The sequence below is a fragment of the Ips typographus genome, linkage group LG4 (genome assembly GCF_016097725.1).
Source record: "Ips typographus isolate SLU linkage group LG4, UJ_Ityp_2.0, whole genome shotgun sequence".
Taxonomy (NCBI): Eukaryota; Metazoa; Arthropoda; class Insecta; order Coleoptera; family Curculionidae; genus Ips; species Ips typographus.
The window spans coordinates 2664387-2682760 of NC_138425.1; the positions used below are offsets into that span (position 1 = coordinate 2664387).

The window sequence follows — 18374 nt, forward strand, 5'->3', positions numbered from 1 at the left end:
TGCGGCTCTGATAAGCTTCAGATTCCAAAGCGAAAAGGCGGAGCCTAATAAGCGCTCCCGGATATTTACAGCCTGTATGTGAAGGGAACTTAAGGCTTAAGGGAGTGTGCTTTCAGTGTAAGCTCCGCCTCTATCGACAGTCGAATCAATGAATGAAATAGTAAATAGTTTATGGATTTGAGGGTTGTTGTGTGTCGTGCTGGAGTGCGTTTGAATTTGAGGTGGTTTTCGATGGGACCCCTCGGATTAATTTTTTCTCGTTCGGGTTGTCACGTAGCGCTTAAGTAATTTTTGACCCGGAATTGGAATCACATTTCCTTCAAGCAAAGTGACTATGAATATGTATGTGAAATAGTCTAGTCTAGTCCAAATAATATGTACAGGGTGAGTCAACGATAGAGTAAAGTTTATTATCTCATTGGTTTCGAAAAATGTTAAATACACAATAATAGGGAATAGATATAATTACTTTTGGATATACTGGGTGGTTCATAAAATATTGTTTTTTTTTAAAGGGAATTCCTTATTATTAAAACATTTTTAGATTCTCTATGAAATTTTAAAACTTTTTTATTAAAACTGTCATATTCCTAAACCTAATAGTTTTTCTATTATTTCAATTTTTTCAGAAAAATATTAGTTTCTGAACAAATCACCTTGAGACTAATTACAAAAATTCGGCACCCAGAAAATCCTCTTTTCAACCCATCTAATGATCTACTGTATGAACGGACTAACTTAATTAAAATAACGGACCGACATCAAAAAATACAAACAAAATGGAAAAACAAAAAAGACAACTGGACAATAATTAATAAGTTATGCCTCACCCGACAGACCCAAACCTCACGATACCTGACGCCAAACACAACTTTGACAGAACACTACCAAGACCTACATTAATTCTAGATATAAGTATTGTATTATTGAGATTGTACATACATAGAGATAGCTTATAAATAGTGTATATTATTAATCTATAATGCTGTTATTACAATGGGCAGAAAGGCCACTAGGGCCGATAGCCTTTTCTTTTGTAGAATAAAGATTGTATATATATATATATATTAGTTTCTCTACCATGATGGAAAATTGTCTGTATTGCCATTGTTTCTAAAGGTAGAATACTCATATTTAGTGCGAACGTTCTACAGGGATGACAAAATAGATTTATCAAAATAAACTTGCGTTAGATGCTACAAAGCGTTCAACTTTTGAAAACATACTTTGACTAATTCAACTTAAGAAATCCCAACTTTTTTAAATAGAACACCCTGTGCATTATTCTTTTTTTTTATAGTTTTTATGAAACACTTCAACTTTTATTAAGTACGTCATATACTTAATATTAATAATTTGCGATTTATTTATAATTTTTTAATTTTTACCTTTTTGTTATCTTAACTAAACTAAGATTATAACTAAATTGCTTAGGACAAACCAAATATGTACGTGCCAAAGTTTGACATATAAAATAAGTAAGTTAGTGTAAAAACTATTATTACTTATTTTTGTTTGTTTTTCCAAAAGCGTATACAGAGTGGTCCAGTTTAAAATGTTAATAATCCACTATCCGGTATTTCATCAAAAAATAAGTTGACATGCATTATGTCATTTTGCTGAAAAACGCTTCCTAAGGAAGATACACTTCTCCACAATTTAGTTTAAAAAATCATTTTTTTCTGCATATTATTCAACTGTTTGATTTATCTGTAATACCTTAGTTAATAGTTATTAATTTTTTTTTTAATAATAATTTTCTTTTGTCATTAGAGACGAGGGTAAGTAACACAGTATAAATAAATAATACTGAACTCATTTACTTAGGTATTTTCGCAATGGAATATGTAGATTTGTCTGTTAATACTCGTTTTTGTTTCATTTTTATGGGAAAGGTATTACAAATAAATCCATCTAGCCATATATCGTTGAAATCGTCTCGACGGCTTCTAGTGAACAGTTGAATAATATACAGGGTGTTCCATTTAAAAAGACATAAGTTTGTCTGTCACACTTTTTTGGGACACCTGAATAATTCAAGTAAGTTGCATTCAAATCTTTAGAACAAATTCTACAAGTTTTGTATAAACATTTCTTTTCTAAAATCATAAACAAACAAGTTAAAAGGGGGACCGTTTATAATGAGACACCCTGTATTGTACATTTATCTACGATTTTCACAGAAATTTTTTAACTCTTTAAATTGTACAGCCACTAGTGCGATAATGAATGTTTTATTGTACTATTTGGGTGCTTTACTGCATTAGTGCGATAAAATCAATTATTATCGCACTTGTGTGATAAAATCACTCATTCCGTAACTGAATCTGTGGAAGAAAATCCACAGATTAGCATTCGTCAAGTTTCCCGCGACTATCGTTAAGGCGTGGATCAACTGAATTGTCTCCAAGATATTCTGATCTCAATCCTTGAGATTTTTTTGTGGGGCCACCTCACATTTAATTAACTAAATAATTAGTGTTTTTTGTTATTGAACAGTATTTTCAATAAAACATGTTATATTTTTCAACTGTTATTTTCTCAAAAAACAACTGAATATCGACACAGGATATGCTACATGAAAAATGCCCAGAACTTTACGTAGAATCCATAATTGCAATAAAAAATGGGGGTTCTCATTTGAAAATGTCAACGAAGGTCATATCATAATTTTGAGACACCCTGTATATTTAATTTGTTTTTCTCAAAAAATGCGACTTTTCATGTTTCGTCATTTAGACAATAACCTGATCGACTTTGCTGGTACTATTTCCCACTTGACAGTCTGGAATGAATAATAAAATAGGAACGGTCAACAGCAACGATTTCCAATGTGAAATTCATTAAGGTGCGTGTAATAAAATTGATATCATTAATCAATTTAAAAATCACATGGAATGCGTATCTATTGGATACTCGCAGAGAAAAATGTATACATCAATTATAAACAAAATGTCCCAGAATTCTTAGAAGCCATAGACATTTCAAAATTTTTGTTCTAAACAGAATAATTTCTGATTATTATAGAATCTACTATTATTATTTATCGTAGGGAGCATAAAAAATAATTAGGAATGCTAATTTTTCTCATTATCATAGTGCACTGAATAGGTTAGTAGTCACCGGCTTGTTGTAAACCATGTTATTATTGGCCTGGTAACTAAAATGTGGGCTCCGCCCTCAGCCATTGTCCTGTCGAGATTGCGGGACCCCAAATCACAGCTCTTTCACTCGCTGTTCTGATTGCACCTCAACGTAGCCCAGTCTCTAATCTGACAGGGCCTGCGTTCTAGCCCCAATTTCACGAATGATGTCAATAAAGTATCCAGCAATTTTTTTAATATGTATATTTGTTTAAAAAAAAAACATATTAAAAGAGAAGTTAATTATTGATTGTTAAGTGACAAAGCATATAAGAAGGTTATTGATAAACTACAGAAAAAACTAACATTCTTCTGTTATGTGTGTTATAGGATTTGCCACATAACACTGCCTGCATCTCTTAGACGATCATGACGTCATAGGTAAATAATGTAGCCAAATCTCCCAACTATTCAGCTAAAATAGGTAATTTGTCAAATGACAATATTTGAGCGGACAACAAATTTCCATCAGCGATTCCATCTATTAGCTATATAGCCCTGAATTTTCTCTTCTAAGTTTGTACATACTAGTTTCATTTATTTTTATAGGTTGTCTTCCAAAGTATCGAGAATCATTGTGATGGATTTGGCCTCTACAATAAGTGCGTTGACTATAATTGCCAGTTCAGTTTTACAATGTCAAACAATGGCACCTGCTATCAAAACAAACCCAATTTTTCCTGACAGTTGTAAACTTGATACTCATCAAGTTACCCCCAGAAAACTAATATAGAAATAATACTATTCAGTAATATGGTAACTAAAATGCCAACTATACAATAAAGTAGTAGTTGTAATTTATTTCAGTATTAGATTGAGTAGACTTTCAGTTGTTTCCTACATCTTATTTGCCTAAAATTATTTCAATTCGTTGACCGAAATGTAGTTTTACGCTACGCTACGTCGTTTTAGTTACGCTTTCGATGACGTGCAAAGAGAGTAGTGACGAATTATATACCTACTTACGAGTAAATACTTTCAATCAAGTCTGCTAAAAGATCTGCTCTAGCAAAATATGAGCCAAATTTGTTGTGAAAAAAAAATAACAGGAATAGTAAAGTCTATCCCAGGCCGGCAATGACGTAATAATTGTCGTTCCTGTCAACCAATCAGAAAAATTCGGCTGCCCGCGACGCCATTTAAAATTTATAATTTTTGTGACTGATAAAATATTTTGTGTGACATACAGAAGGCTGCTGCTTACCTTACTTTGCAAATTTACCATCAAGAAAATAACACACAGTCCAGAATCACTACCAATTCAAGTAAAATAATAACGACACTGAGTTTATTTTTTCGAAAGTTGTTTAGATTCTGTTTTTTACCAGCTTAACCTCACTCTTGTGAAGCACTGTCAATGTGTTTCTGTAACATTAAAAGCACACTGATGCCATGTTGCCAAATTCGCTCGTAAAAAATGTATTGATAATTATTGATAGACAAAACAATTTTCTTGTACTGACATTGAGCACTAGGAGCGATAGCTTCATCTATCGGTAGCAAAAAACAAAAATAGTTTTGTAAAAATGCTCCAAACCGAATTTTACAATATGTCTGGCTTAACGAAAACAAAACTTAAATCACAGGGAATTTGGAACGCTCAAGACACATACATACATACAAAGGAGCTCTACAACCCAGGGTATGTCTTGGCTGACTGTTCTACTGTTCTACTGACTATGCTCCTCAAGTCCTTTCAGTCTTCCAATTCATTTTTGCGAGGTCTGCTTTGATGTTGTCTTTCCATCTCTGGCGTGGCCTTCCAGGTGGTCTTTTTCCCGACAGTATTTCCTCCCATATCAGTCTGTCATCTCGTAGGTTATGGACATGCCCCTAGCATCTTAGTCGTTGGGACTTAATTTCTTTGACAATATCACCGTCGCCATAAAGCTGACTAATCTCGGCGTTTGTCCTGATGCGATATTGGTTGCTGTTGAGGTTATTAGCCTTAGTCATTGTCCATGTCTAGCATTCAAAAGTGATTATTGGCCTTATAGTGCTTTTATAGACTTTCACCTTTGAGGTCCTTGAAATGTTTTTGGATTTGAAGAAGTTGTTTAGGGAGAACCATACATCGATTTGCGGCTTGTATTCTGCCTTTTATTTCCTCTTTGACATCGTTATCGGTTGTAATTGTATCTCCTAGATATTTGAAAATTGTTAGATTCTGCCTTATTCTATCTCTGTTTCCCTGTCTGTTAATTCACATATATTTGGTCTTTTCCACGTTAATCCTGAGTCCTACTTCTCTTGTATTCGATGAAATATACCTTTTACTGTTGGTGTCTCCCTCCAATGATGTCAATGTCATCTGCAAATGCTAACAATAGTTTCGGGCCTCGGACAGTCAGAAGTTCTGTTTGAATTTCTGCTGACCTCGTAGCTTTCTCTAGGGCGATATTAAAAAACGGAAGTGACAAGACATCTCCCTGTTTCAATCCGCTACGTATCTTAAAACTATCTGAAAACCTGTTATTTATTCGCACTCTGGGTTTTCCATCTTCCATGCATGCCTTGGTCATCTGGATGAGTTTTCTTGGGAATTCAATCATTTAATTTTGCTACAAAAAATTATCAGTTTATTTGGATTTATTAAACATTTTTATAAATTTATAAATTTATTTGGTTTCCCAATAATCTTTAGAAATTGTCAAATTTTCAAGTTCGTTTTTTCATTTTCTCTTTTTGTGTACTCGCAGATGCGGATCTTGAAATTGATCTTTGTTAAATATAATTTTTAAATTTATTGAAGACAGCTTAGTACTTTTTTCACCCCTTTTTACATCGTTCAAACAATAAATACTTATGTCCTGAGGTAAGTTTAGTATTAGTGTCTAATTTGGAACAGGAGCCTACTTTATTAACTCTTCAGTTACATGCCTGAAGAGGCTATAAGCTGAATGAGGCAAAAACCTACAGGCTGGTCCATATTTACCTTTTTTCAGCAGTAAAACAAAAATACACTTACTTTTCACCTGTACTTCTGGCGTAGAAAAACTCAATTTTGCGATAACGATAAACTTGAGAATAATTTTTTGTTTCCAATTATTGTCAAATACGTTCTGGCAAATTGACAAGATCACTGTTGAATCTTTGTCGAGAATATTGGTTTGTAATAGTTCTTTTTTCTTATTATTCTCTTCTTCGTACAGATATAATTTCAAATAAAATTTTGTTAAAGTAAGCGCTTGTGAAATATAAAAATTATATAAAGGTTTTTCAAGGCATTGTTTTTAGTAGCCTAAATACCAAATACGTTTTATGACTAAGATAATCTTTTTAAAACAAACATAAAGACGTAATTTTTATATGAGTTAGTTCAGTTGACGTTAGAAAATTTATTATTAGGCGGCAAAATCAGACAAAAAAAGATGTTGCAGCTATAACTAGTTCGTAAATATGTTTATTGCTTGATCCGGGTTATTTATTAGAGTATGTCAGATTAGGGCGGGTTGACGGTTGGCAAAAATCATGTGAAAGTGATATACACTAGGCACTGAGAATATTGAAGATTTATTGACATTTATCAAACTTTTCACTTTTCTGTTAATCATTGATAAATACAAGTACCTATTCGTAATAAAACAAAACGACAACATGTTAACACGTGATTTCTGTGAAAAATTCAACTCAATTAGAATAAAGTCACAATTTTTGTACCAACATAAATGATAATTCTTGCATCAGAATTATGATTTTTACTGTATTTACGTTGGCAACAATAAGCGCTATTATTGCCAGATGAGAAATCTTTGATATTGTTACAAAGGCCGCATAATCAGTATAAAATTTCCTTAAAGTGTAACAATATTTTATTGTCACAGTTAACTCAAGTGTCATTTATACAGACTAGAGCAACATAGGAATCGATTTTTGCCGGTCTTGAACGTTGGAATTAACCTCGGAATTAAGATCTAAAAAAAGGCCCCAAATGAGAACCATTTTATTCAATATAATGACCAAAAAAACTTATATTTTAAGTGTTATATTATCTGCTGCTGTATGCTAGTATATAATACTATTTAGCTAAATTGTCCTATACCGAAAGTTAATATTAAGAAAGGGTGTGAAAATTGAATTTTTTTTCTTAAGAAGAAGAAGAAGGAATTTATTGTTGAAACAACGATTACGCATAGCTTTGATGACAGCCAAATTTCAGAATGAAGACGGCACCCAAAGAAAGTTAAAAAAAAAGCGCGTCAAAACGAGTTTTGGTATAGGTGCCGTGTGACGTCACAAGGCACGTTTCACTTTCGTCACGTTCAACGCATGCGGTGTTGTCGTGTTCTAGTACATTAATTGCCTCTTTGCTAGTTCCTCGTTTATTATTGAACTGAAAGTGATTTGTCATTAATAATTGGTGGTGTCAAAGTGCACAAGTACCACTAAGTTCAAACCGGGAAACATTATTTATAATACTGACATTAAACAAAGAAAAGTTTTTCAGTCAAAATATGTAGGTAGTTGGTAAATTTAGATAGAATGGAAAAATGAGTAAATTAATAATTTGAGTAAGTTTTCTCATATCTGGTCACTTGAAGGAATCAACGATTATGAACGAATTTACCGCCAATTAGTTATTGGATTGAGCTTTTTACAAGTTCATTCAATTTGGGGGCACTTCCACGTACAAACACGATAGAACACAATTTGGATGATGGATGCATCACAAATAAGAATATTTATGTTTTGATGTGAATTATTTCTTTCTACACGTGTATAAACTAAAGTTTTATCAAAATAAGTTTTCGTATTCTCTACAAAGCAGTGTATTCAAATCAAAGTTGTTAAGATAGAAACATATAAATAATACTTTACATATACATCCTCACAACGAAGAATATAACAAACAATTGTGTTCCCTTTAGTACTTTAGTGTCCGTTATAGAGAAGTTTAACTGAATATCTATTTTTTCCAATGTGTAACCACCTTTAAACAAAGATAATATAAGGTTATGAATAGTCATTAAACTCAAGTCTGTGTATACCTACGTTGTTTAAATACAAACCAAAATCCATCATTTTTATGAAGGCATAACAAACCCGGGGGCAAACATTGCGCTGGCTTTGTTTAACCCTATAACTCGACCACACGTAATAAACGAGCCCCTTATCTGACTACGTCATCACACGCAACCCCGTTCACTTTTTATGCAATTCATTTTGCTAAGTGCATCATTCTGCGCTTTACCTTCATTTCCAGTTTGTTTATTAATCACATTAACAGCTCCATCATTATTAGATTCAAATCATTTTAAAACCAATCCTGCAGTTTAAGTGAACATTAAATTGACTGCTGTTTCGTTTGGTTTTACATTTATGAGTTTGTGTGTGGATCTATGGTCACCACATGCTTCTTTCCACATAAATTTCAAACCTCTCAACTGCACTCTCAAGCCTATTTTTTATATAAAACTTTTTTCCCGGGTTTTGACAATAGTTTTTCCGTTTACAGAATGCAAAACCAATTATTTTCTAGGTCTTCTAACCTCGTTTTTTTCCTTGAAACGTTACCAACCACAGAGTGACAGACTGCTGAATATGGTAAGCCGCTGAAAATCACCGTATATGTATACGCTCTAAACATGTTGGGCTTTCGGGTTTAAGGTCTAATAAAGAATTTTGTAGAGATTGACTGTTATTTGGTTGTTCTTTATAATTATATTATATTATTCTTTATTATTATTGCAATCATACAATTTGAAGATTGAGTACCCTCCCGGAAAGCATAATGTTGTAGCCGACAGCTTATCCAGACCGGCATTATCCGAGAACCAAGAGATTGCCATTTGGAATGTTACTGTGGAATTACCGCGATATTCACCAGAAGAGCTGCGCACTGAACAAATGGAAGACCCAGAACTTGGATCATCCAAGAGTTTGAAAGTTTAAGCGACGACAGTAACAGATGGGCGAAACGAGGTTACCTGATGGAGAAAGGTGTACTTTACCGATATTCAGCAGAAAACGATACTGAGGAAGCACAACTGGTGATACTAGCTCATAAAAGAAAGCAAGTGTTAGCAAAATACCACGATTCAGAAACAGCATACCACGATGGTGTAGATCGAAAGGCAATCGATGGATCTTAATAGTGAAAGATGCACCTTCCAGATGAGTGGAATTGTTTGCTCTACCCGACGCCACTGTGGTTGCCACTGCAACTACACTAATAGAAGAAGAATTTTTCCGATATGGAGTTCCACGTGCTCTTACAAGTGACAATGGTGTGCAATTTGTCAGTGCGGTTGTACAACATGTGTGTACTGTAACTACTGAACATAGATCAAAGATTTACTTCTTACTACCACCCTGCCTCGAATTCAGTAGAGCGAAAGAAAGTAGAGAGATATAAAAGCCATGTAGTGGTAATACTGGCTGCACCCCAGCTTTTCTGACGTTCGGCAGAGAGCTGCGGACTTCTGATGAAGTCGCCCATGATATTCGAACCATTGCCCAACAAGAAAACTTCGTTCCAGTCATATTACCTTAAGAAAATGGGACAGTTTCTTGAAGATGCCAGATCACGAGTTGAGAAAGAGCAGGATCGCCAAAAGGAGATTGCTGACAAAACCAGGCGTCCTCATCCAAACTATGAAGAAGGAGACTATGTCTTGCTTAAGACTCATGCGATAAGGGTTTCACCAGCAAGTTTTGCCCCAAACGAGATGGACCATATAAGATCCTGAGGTATGTCACTCCCGTTACAGTTTAAATAATCGATCCTAAAAGATCCAACCGGAGCATCGGAAAGTACCATGTCTCAGATGTAGAAGGATTTACCCAGAGAGAAGATGATGGTACTCCTAAGCCGCTGCGGACCGTTAGGCAGCGTGGACGACCCAAGAGATAAGACGACTACGTCCAGTAAATCCTACTTTTCCTTGGAGGGCGTATCGGGAAAGTAAAGGGGGAGTGTAACACAACCGTTATATGAAGGCCGAAACTTATTTAAGCGCCCGAGAGAGGAAGAGGAGTTTGTGAGGTTATGTAGAGTATAAGTTAGAATGTTATGTGAATTTTCCCGGACTTACGGTTGCTTTTATCTTCTTTTTATTTTGATATAATAACATATTAATTAAAGTCTACAAGCGTCTTCTTCCCTGAACTAACGGAATATAACGGTGGCCCAATAACCTGTAATTCAAATTATTGTATTACATAATAGTATGGCAATTGCTACATCACATAGGTATAACGTTGAATCTAATTGTAGACTTTTATCAGGGTTTATTTGCCCAAAAAAATAAGTAGGCTATTAAGAGATTTATTAGCGTCATTTGTGAAGGGGATTTAGGGCACTTATAAATCACTCAGCTGATACAATTTGCAAGAGTTCCCGTAAAAACGCAATTAAATTTGATATGAGAACCGTGCGCTGTCCCCTACCAATAAAACTAATCTTTGTTTATTGAACCAGTTAAAAACGAAGATAACATAACACAAACATTGGAAAATGCCGTCTCGCTCAGTAACCATTGCCAATAATCGTAAAAAGTAACTGACTTTAAGTTACACATGAAAAGAATGGAAGTTTCGCTTTTCCGCAGAGCAGAGTTTTAATCCCGCTAATATCCCATATTAGTCTCGGTCAGCGCGTTTCCTTATTGAGTACAACAAAGAATAATCCCCCTGTCGACTCTGAGGACATGATAATTATCAAACCGACCATTTGCGGGGCGCAAAAACGCCCTGAATTAATGAAACTGCCGAGCTTCTTCGGAGTTCTTCTGTTTGCGCCTCATTAACCCACTTGTGTGGGCTGAAGTAAAGCAGGTTGCCATTTCTGACATTTTCAGTATCTCTGTTTTAAATGAACATATAGCTTGTATGTAGAAAAAGTCCGATTAGGTCAAAAAATGTTCTTGTGGTAGCTAAATAACGGATAGTGAGGGATGTCAAAAATACTATCGTCTCACTGTTGCTATCTGAAAATCGGTAAGAGAGGCATGGTCGACTAACTGAGAAAAAAATGCTTTATGGTGTTTCTCAAATTTATTTTGTTAATTGTTAAGCCATTATACATATCTAATCATACTTTACAGTTTAGCCGAAGTTTTACAAATAAAAAAAAAATTGAAACCTCAGGGTAAGGTGTTTTTTGTTTTGTGTCTGTATTCTTTCAACTAAACACATTAAGTGACATACACGGTAAAAAAAACCGGAAAAACAGGCAACGTTGTCAGAAGCTTATCTGAATTCATCCACTGGATTAGTTACATAATTTTGTTATTTGCCTATTGGACCATTGGTCTATGATTCTGTTTGGTCTGGTTTCTGCATTTACTTTTGAATAAAATAAATTACGTTTAGCTGTTCAGAGCATTCGAATTACTGTTGCGTTGCGATAGCTCTCTATTTCATTCATTTTCATCTGTCAAAAGTGAATAAATTCTAAACCTCAAACCTTAAAATCAAACGAAACAGAAAATAAATGGTAAACAGGGACTGACTAAACTTTTAAGATTTCTAGATGTCTGTCTGGCTTATATAGTAACATTTTGGCAAAAGAGCAAACATGTGCGCCATTTACACACAAATATGACTAATTGAAGCTAAGCCAGCTTGAAAATATTGATGGTGAAATTGTGGAAAATAAGAAAAAAATAATACATTTTGCATTATTTCTCTACTACTCTATATCATGCGAACGAGATTGAAGAAATGCCATCTATTGGGAAAGTGGCTCAGAAGACATGCCCGAAATAACAGCAGACGAAGTAAGAATGTCCTTATTGGAGATGAAAATTAATAAAACTCCAGAAGATGATGACATAATAATAGAGGCTGTCATAAAATTACTAAAGGCTGTCACTAGACTTTTCAATATAAGCCTAATAAATGCAACAACACTAACAGCTTGACACACACTACATGATGCCATCACACTCCTCCGAGGGGTTTACGGACGAAGAATGAACAAAACTTAAGGCTCGTTAGCCTTTTATCACATCTCTATCAGCTGTTCACTAAACGTATTGTTTCCAAACTAGAACTTCTTCAGACTTTCTTCTTCAGAGCAAAATTCGGTACAAATGACCACTACTTACAAGTGGTAAAGGTTTTAGTAGAAAAATGCGTCGAATATAATAAACCTCTCGTTCTTGTCTTTGTGGATTAGCACAAGACCTTCAACACTGCAGAGGACAAGAAAGCTATGTGATCATGATGATAAATATTAATAAGAGTGATTCTAGGAAGTGGCTCATCTAACTTATTGTAGGAAACTCTCCCCATACGTATCAGTTGAAGTCCTTCAGAACTACAAGTGAAGAAGAGAATAAAAAGATTTTATAAAACATACTGTAGTGAGTTTTATTAAAGCTGTTATCTGTTTAGGAGAATGGTCGAACGGCATAAGTGATACTATATTTTCCACCTAACGACAACGTTAATTTACAACTATCTCTTTAAAAGCGGGGTGCATTTCCCTAGAGACCAGCATGAAAAGTCGTCTGAATTATTCGCTTTCTCTTTCTCCCGATTTAATTTCACCTAAATGGATTGGCCGGCTGTACGTAAATTGATCTTTGTCTCGTCACTAACGATACCCTCATGAGTAACTGATTTACTGCTTTTATATTGCAAAGAATGAAAAGTAACTATAAAACGTACGTACGTTCAAAGGCATTACGTATCGAATATTAAAACAATTAACGACCGACCAGTGTTAATTAGTTATTAAGTGTAGGCGTGTGAATTTGTCATTTTGTACAATGCACACAGTGGTTTGCTCTGACTTTTTTCAAGCGGGATATCCTGTTAATTTTATGATGACAGCTGCAGTAGTCTTAATTACTATTAAATAAGATTGTTTTTTTGTTCAGCATGAATGTGAGATAATAGGCAACAAAACGTCGGAGCTGAAAACTAAAACTATTTTCTTGAAGAGCATAAATAAGTGCCTCCATAAGGTGCCATTGAGTTTTCAAAATAATCAATAATAAAGTGGTAAAAAAAACAAAATAGAAATTTGACTTCTGTTTTTGTCGGATATCTCGTAATACAAATTTTTTATTTTTTTTTACCAAATCAACTATAGTTTCTGAGATAGCATTATGAGATAATATACCTATATTGTCAAAATTTGTATGTTAAAACGGTCGCGATTTTTCTACTCTCGTTTATGGAAACAGAAAAACGGAAGAAAAAACGCCATCAAACACAAAACGCCGGTAATAATATCATATCACAGGGTCATATTATTCAAATAGGTATTTTCAATTTTCGAGCTGCGGCAAACGGGTAATCTTCCAGCCGCAAGATTTCTTCGGTTGAATTAAATAGAAAGCAACCGAGGCTGGATCGAGTCAATCCAAGGGTTCGGTTCCGATTCGAGCGTCTCCGGGGTGTCGTATGCTGAAATTGGGACCCTTTTGCCATGCAAATTTGACGCTGCTCTAACTGAAAAATGCTATTTTCCTAAACGAAAATTAGAATGTTATGAGATTGTTGTTGCCTTGCTATATCGGGAAAGTATTTTGAGACACTCGAAGCAGTTTTACCGCCAGTAGGTCCCATATCAAAGATACTTTTTGTATTTCTGTAAACTTACTTTTGAATGCTGGCTCGAAACCAAAACATAAAGTGACTATTATTTTTAATAATTCAAATACATATTATTTATCAATTTATTAAATCTCTATTTGAAATATTTACATTTTTTCTGCTTCTTCTATAATTATTATAAATATAAGTTTAAAAAGAAAGGACTGCTTTGTATAAGAAACGAACAGGCTATTTTTAACATCAAGCAATAAAGGTACTTTTTACAAATGCTACTACCCAAACTCACATAATAAATATAGCTTGGTCAGTAAGCAGGCTCAATCTAAATTGCATTGAACATCTTTTGGATATGCTGGTCAAATGATTACGAGGTCCCCATCTTTACATGTTTTGGTTGCAACATGGAAAAAGATTAATCATAACGATCATACAGAAGCAGAAAGGCTACTTGTAGTTTCTGACTATACAAAAAAATCTACTGCAACTTAAAACTAGGCTGTCAGATCAAAATTAACGGAGTTAGCTATTCAATAAAATATAAACGGTCACTCTGCACAAAAACATGAAAAATAATTATTTTAAATTACTCTGCGGTGATGCAGATTTAACCTGATAAAAGTCATTAAGCATTGATTGTATCAATCCAAACTACAACGCATGACACTTAATTCATATTTACACTAATGAGTGTATGATTATACTCAGTAGGATGCTGTTGACTTGGAAACTTCTAACTGCCTGTAAGTAATGATGAAGTATTATATTTTAAAACATTTTTCTTTTACCTACATAATATCGTTGACAATGTTTGCAAATTATTTGTAGATGGCCTGGCAATTATTACTTTACTTCCGCAATCTTTGGCAGCAAGACAAGACAATCCAAAACTACTGTCATGGTTTAAAAATTGCCAGGAGGAATCTGATGCCAGCGATGACGACTTTGAGCTAATCAAAATGAGGAAAATACCAACAACTGATCCAGGTAGGTACATAAATATAGGGTTTATTTGGTTGCTTGGTAAATTTTGTTTGGTTTATTTCGTAATTTTAGATAATTAGGTGCATAAATCAACAGTAATTGTGCTATTTCACAATTTCGTATTTTAAGAGTCATTAGATCATCAGATTGTCATTTTGATCTAGCAAAGCTAGTAGTTTGACACTCCTGGTGTCCTTCGGAAAACTGTCATTTTTCTGTTGCAAGATCAGAATTTTGACACTCAAAACTGACATTTCCTTGAATTTTTTTCACATTTAAAAACTTGATAGTTTGCAAGAGGTGAGCAGACCGGAGAAAAAAAGGATGGCACCACAAACCAATGAAACGAGAATACCCACCGAGATAAACCACTGTGTTATTCCCCTGTCTGGTATTCTAACACCTCCACTGTGAGATAATGAATTGTTACACCAACATATTATGACCTAGGTTTAACATTATCTAAATTTAACAAATCTTTTTTACTGTTTTTAATAACGTTATACTCTGTAATTTCATGTATTCTTTTCAACAAGAACCTCAAAATATATACGATAAGTGTTAAACCTGGCTTAGCAAGTAAAGCCTTAAAATATTGGTAACTTAACTCTAATCCGATTGAAATTCGTATTAGCTACGGTACATGCTGACTGGTTTCTTTGTAGCAGTTTGCTTTTTGTAGTTTCACTCCTAAGAACCCCTGACGAATCATTGTGGTACAAACTAGTAAATTGATGAATTTTCAGGAATATGTATGGTGCAATGTCTGTTTTCCAAACTTCGAATAATAGAAAATGGCCAGTTCAACCACAAGGGTTTCGTGGTGACATTTTCCCCCGCAGCCAAAGGAAACTTAAAAAAGTTGGCAGCTCTTCGAGAAATTGGTTCAGTTTGTCAAAAGGAAGCCGACTCCGTTGAAAGGCCACAAGGATGTAACATAACAAAAATAGTTCTTGACTGCTTCGGCAAAAACAAAGATAAAATGACCGTATAAAGTAAATTATATTATGTTCTGTATATTAAATTTATTAGTTTGTCACCCAATTTATTGGTGCTGCTTGAAATAAATAATTACTTGATTATTTGACTGTTTGCCATTCGATCGTAAAAATGAATCCTCAGTCGGAGGGAAGTTTAATGAATAAGGGCCGGTAATTAATCGGCGGTAAAGCTGGCCATAAATCAATTTAAAACCGATTACAATGAAATTGGAATAATTGCCGGATACGGCAGTCCTGCTAATTGTAGACACCAGCAGGATCTAACTGTTAATTAAACAATCGAGACCTCAATCAGAAAAACAATAACCAAACCAGAATTGGGTAAAATAGATCGTAGCCCCAGTGTTTCCTGATGTTAGATAAGAGCAGTAATTATTTCTTTAGATCGTAAAATATGACGTATACAGAGTTTCCAGAGGTGTATGGTAGGTTAGACGTTTATGAAGACCGTATCATAGTTTTCAGAATTTAGATTTTTAGATATCTAGGAGAAAACTAACGAACTACATATTTTTCAACGAGAGTATACTGATAATGTATTTTTCTACTCCTACAGGGATATTGGTTCAATCCTTAACAGTTTAGAGATCGGATAAGTAGACAATTGCCAACGGTTGAACGAATACAGAATCCTAGACTTCCGCAACTGTGCGATATGAAATAGACCAATCACAGACAATCTTCAGCGTACGATATGAAATAGACCAATTACAGCTAAACTTGAACGTCAACAAAATAATTCTTCTGATTGGCATCCTCACTGACAGTTGGCATCAAAACATTGCATTTTGGCTTATGTTTTTCATTGTCATGAAGTCATTCAGTCAACCTGAATAGTTGTTCGGCACTGCGTATTCCTGTCTAATGAAGAGAGCAGAATGCGGATGTTCTTCAGCCATGACATCTGTTTTCTTCCGATTCCTCGGCTGCCTTCATTATAAGTTGAAGCACTCTGTATCGGTCTCCTCTGAGAACATACCCCAGGTATACTATCTTTCTAATCTTTATATTTTCAAATAACTCACGAACAGCATTTGCTCTATTTAACACAGCTTCGTTGGTCTGCCTTGCTCTCCAGAGTATTGGGAGCATTTTTCTATGTAACCACATCTCAAACGCTTCCAGCTCATTGATTGTAGCAGCCTTTAGAGTCCAGGTCTCAGCTCCATATAACAACACCGTCCAAATGTAACCCTTTATCATTCTTTGGCGTAATTTTAGGTTTAAGTTGTCGTTAGAGAAGAATTCTTCATTTTCAGAAAAGTCGTGTGAGCGGTTTCAATTCTGCACTTAATTTCTTTATCTAGGTCTAGCTGTTCCGTGATATAGCAACAAGATATTTGAATTGGGTAACTCTCTCAATGTTTTGTTGGTCTATCTGTAAGAAAACATCGGCGTGCGTTTTGTGATTGAATATCATAAATTTTGTCTGAGTGACATTCATTTTCAAACCCATTTCCCTTCCTGTCGTGTTTACACAATCCAACAATTCTTGAAGGCCTTGAATACAACAGCACAAGATGGCCGTGTCGTCGGCATATCGAATGTTATTAATCAGTTCACCGTTGATGACCCAGGGTTCTTATCCTGCAAAGCCTGTTTGAAGATTATATCCGAGTAGATGTTGAACAATAGCGGCGACAGAATGCATGCGTGTTTTAATACCAGTAAGTAGGTAAATGATTTATCTGATATAATAAAAGATGGAAATTATCCCCTCCGGGGAGGACTACAGAGTTCGGTAATTTAGTCGAGCTGCGGCGCATCTTCCAAAGATGTAATCCAAAAAAAGAGATCCATAGGAAGGAGACAACACTCATTGCTGAATAACCTGAGTGAGGGAGTGGTTTGGATACAGTAACAACAAATTATTTAGAGACGCGGTCTCAGAAGTAAAGATTGTCCTAATGATTGCCAACCTTCAAAATGGAGACGGCATCTAAAGAGGAAGAGAACAACTACAATTAATTGTTTCAACGATTGATCTTTAAAATATCTCACTAAGGATTGATTTGCGAGCAGAAAGTAACTGTTTTCTACGCTAGAGCAGAAAACTGAACATTTTACACATTAGAGCAATTTCGCTTTTCACTAAACACTTCGTTAGATTTTCCATAAGAAGGTTTGACATATGTTGCTTTTCATTCTTGTTCAATTTACATGGTCAAGCAGCAAAACTGCACTTTCTACTCTTATTATAATCAGACAAAAATGTACTGTTACATTTTGTTAGATAATTTCGTTGATATGTCAAAATCCACCCCATCAACTCAAAACATCATTCAGCAAAAACGGTCTGAAATATAATAAAGTCCTGACAGGAACTAAAGCGTCTAATCATATTTATAACGGGCGTTATTGTTTCCGCGGTTGTTCCCGACTAATTTAAGATTAGAAAAGAAACGCTTAAGCCCCGCCCGGGGCGACATTTATGGCGTTTTACGGGCGCAATGCATTGTTGAAAGACAATAACGGGGATTAAGCTCAACAATTAGGCGTCGTGGCGACAAAGCGCGCTTTCGTCGAAGGATTACCACTTGCTGATTCACGATGTTCTGTTTTGAGGATTATTATTAGGGGCGCTTTTAAATATTGTAATAATTTTTGGGTGAATGCAAATCCAACAAAACCTAGAAAACTTTATTAAACTCTCAAAACACCGTAAAAAGGATTACCTACAAAGTTGCGTTTTTATAGAAACGCTGCAGAATTCTTCCATATCCTGGTCTAATATAGTTTG

At 34.8% G+C, this 18374-nt stretch overlaps 1 protein-coding gene across 2 annotated transcripts; it reads left to right on the forward strand.

Annotated features, from left to right (window-relative positions):
* The first annotated feature begins 176 nt into the window (after nucleotides 1–176).
* Nucleotides 177–15715, forward strand: LOC145727877 (uncharacterized). Of its 2 annotated transcripts, XM_081977728.1 has the most exons (4): nucleotides 177–384; nucleotides 14361–14392; nucleotides 14478–14636; nucleotides 15380–15715. In XM_081977728.1, the coding sequence occupies exons 2-4, from the start codon at nucleotides 14362–14364 to the stop codon at nucleotides 15625–15627; spliced, it is 438 nt and encodes a 145-aa protein (XP_081833854.1). In that variant the 5' UTR covers nucleotides 177–384; nucleotide 14361; the 3' UTR covers nucleotides 15628–15715. The 2 variants fall into 2 exon arrangements, with proteins under 2 accessions (XP_081833854.1, XP_081833853.1); XM_081977727.1 differs by lacking the exon at nucleotides 177–384 and having other exon boundaries at nucleotides 14155–14392.
* The last annotated feature ends 2659 nt before the right edge of the window (nucleotides 15716–18374 follow it).